General features: G+C 55.6%; 1 protein-coding gene across 1 annotated transcript in view; it reads right to left on the reverse strand.

Moving 5' to 3' along the window:
• The window catches only part of Med10 (mediator complex subunit 10), an 8,783-nt gene extending 8,526 nt beyond the window's left edge, over positions 1 to 257 (reverse strand). Inside the window, exon 1 of the mRNA XM_013013887.1 lies at positions 66 to 257. Coding sequence (XP_012869341.1) covers positions 66 to 187 — 122 coding nt within the window. The 5' untranslated portion in view covers positions 188 to 257. The remainder of the gene's footprint in view (positions 1 to 65) is intronic.
• Between the last annotated feature and the right edge of the window lie 661 nt (positions 258 to 918).

Consider the following 918-nt stretch of genomic DNA (forward strand, 5'->3'; position numbering starts at 1 on the left):
CCCCCGGCCTCGCCCCGAGCACCCCCCGGCCTCGCCCCGAGCACCCCCGCGGCCCGCCAGCTCACAGCTTCTGGTTGAGCCCGGCCTGGCTGCTGGGCTGGAAGTCGCTGACGATGATGCCGAGCTGCCGAATGTTCTCCACGAACTTCTCCAGGTGCTCCTCCAGGTGGTCAAACTTCTCCGCCATCGCCCGGCGCGCCGGCCCCGCCGCCGCAGCCCGCTCCCGCCCCGGCTCGCTGCGCTCCCACTTCCTGCTTCCGTCCTGGAGCCATCACTTCCGGTTCCTCCGAAGGTCGGGCCTCCGTGAGGGGCGGGGCTTAGAGGCGGGGCACGGCAGGCACGCTGCCTGCCGTGGGCGTGGTCCTACCCTGCCCTGCTGTGGGCGGGGCCTGCGTGGGGCAGGGGGCGTGGCCTCGGCCCAGTGGGGCCCGGATGCTTGAATACCACTATCTGCCAAGGCGAGCAGACCTGCCACACCTGAGTCCCTAGGCCTCTCCTGTGGTCTCTGGGGACCTGCACAGAGGTTAAATAGCCAGGAAATAATGAACCAGGTTTTCCCCTCGAAAAGAGTGAAAAAAGAGAGATTGCGTACACTGTATATGGAAAGGAGTAAAGTCTGACCCTGATTAAAATGAAAACCATTTCATCAGTTTCCCTTCAAGTTGCATTAGAAGCTACAAAGACAAACAATAGAGTTAGTCAAAAGATAAGTCGATACGCTCTTAACAAGTCTCCTTAGGGCAGGAGCAAAACAGGAGAGAGAACTAGTGTAAATGAGTGAGGAACATAATGTAACTTGGACGTTCACAATTTTGAAAGGTTAATTTTTTTTAGAAAAATCACAAAATTAACATAAGAGGAAAGCAGATGGATCTTCAATTTTTCCATAAACTGACCAGTGGCAAAAATATATATATA

Source organism: Dipodomys ordii, unplaced genomic scaffold, assembly GCF_000151885.1.
Source record: "Dipodomys ordii isolate 6190 unplaced genomic scaffold, Dord_2.0 Scaffold21, whole genome shotgun sequence".
NCBI lineage: Eukaryota > Metazoa > Chordata > Mammalia > Rodentia > Heteromyidae > Dipodomys > Dipodomys ordii.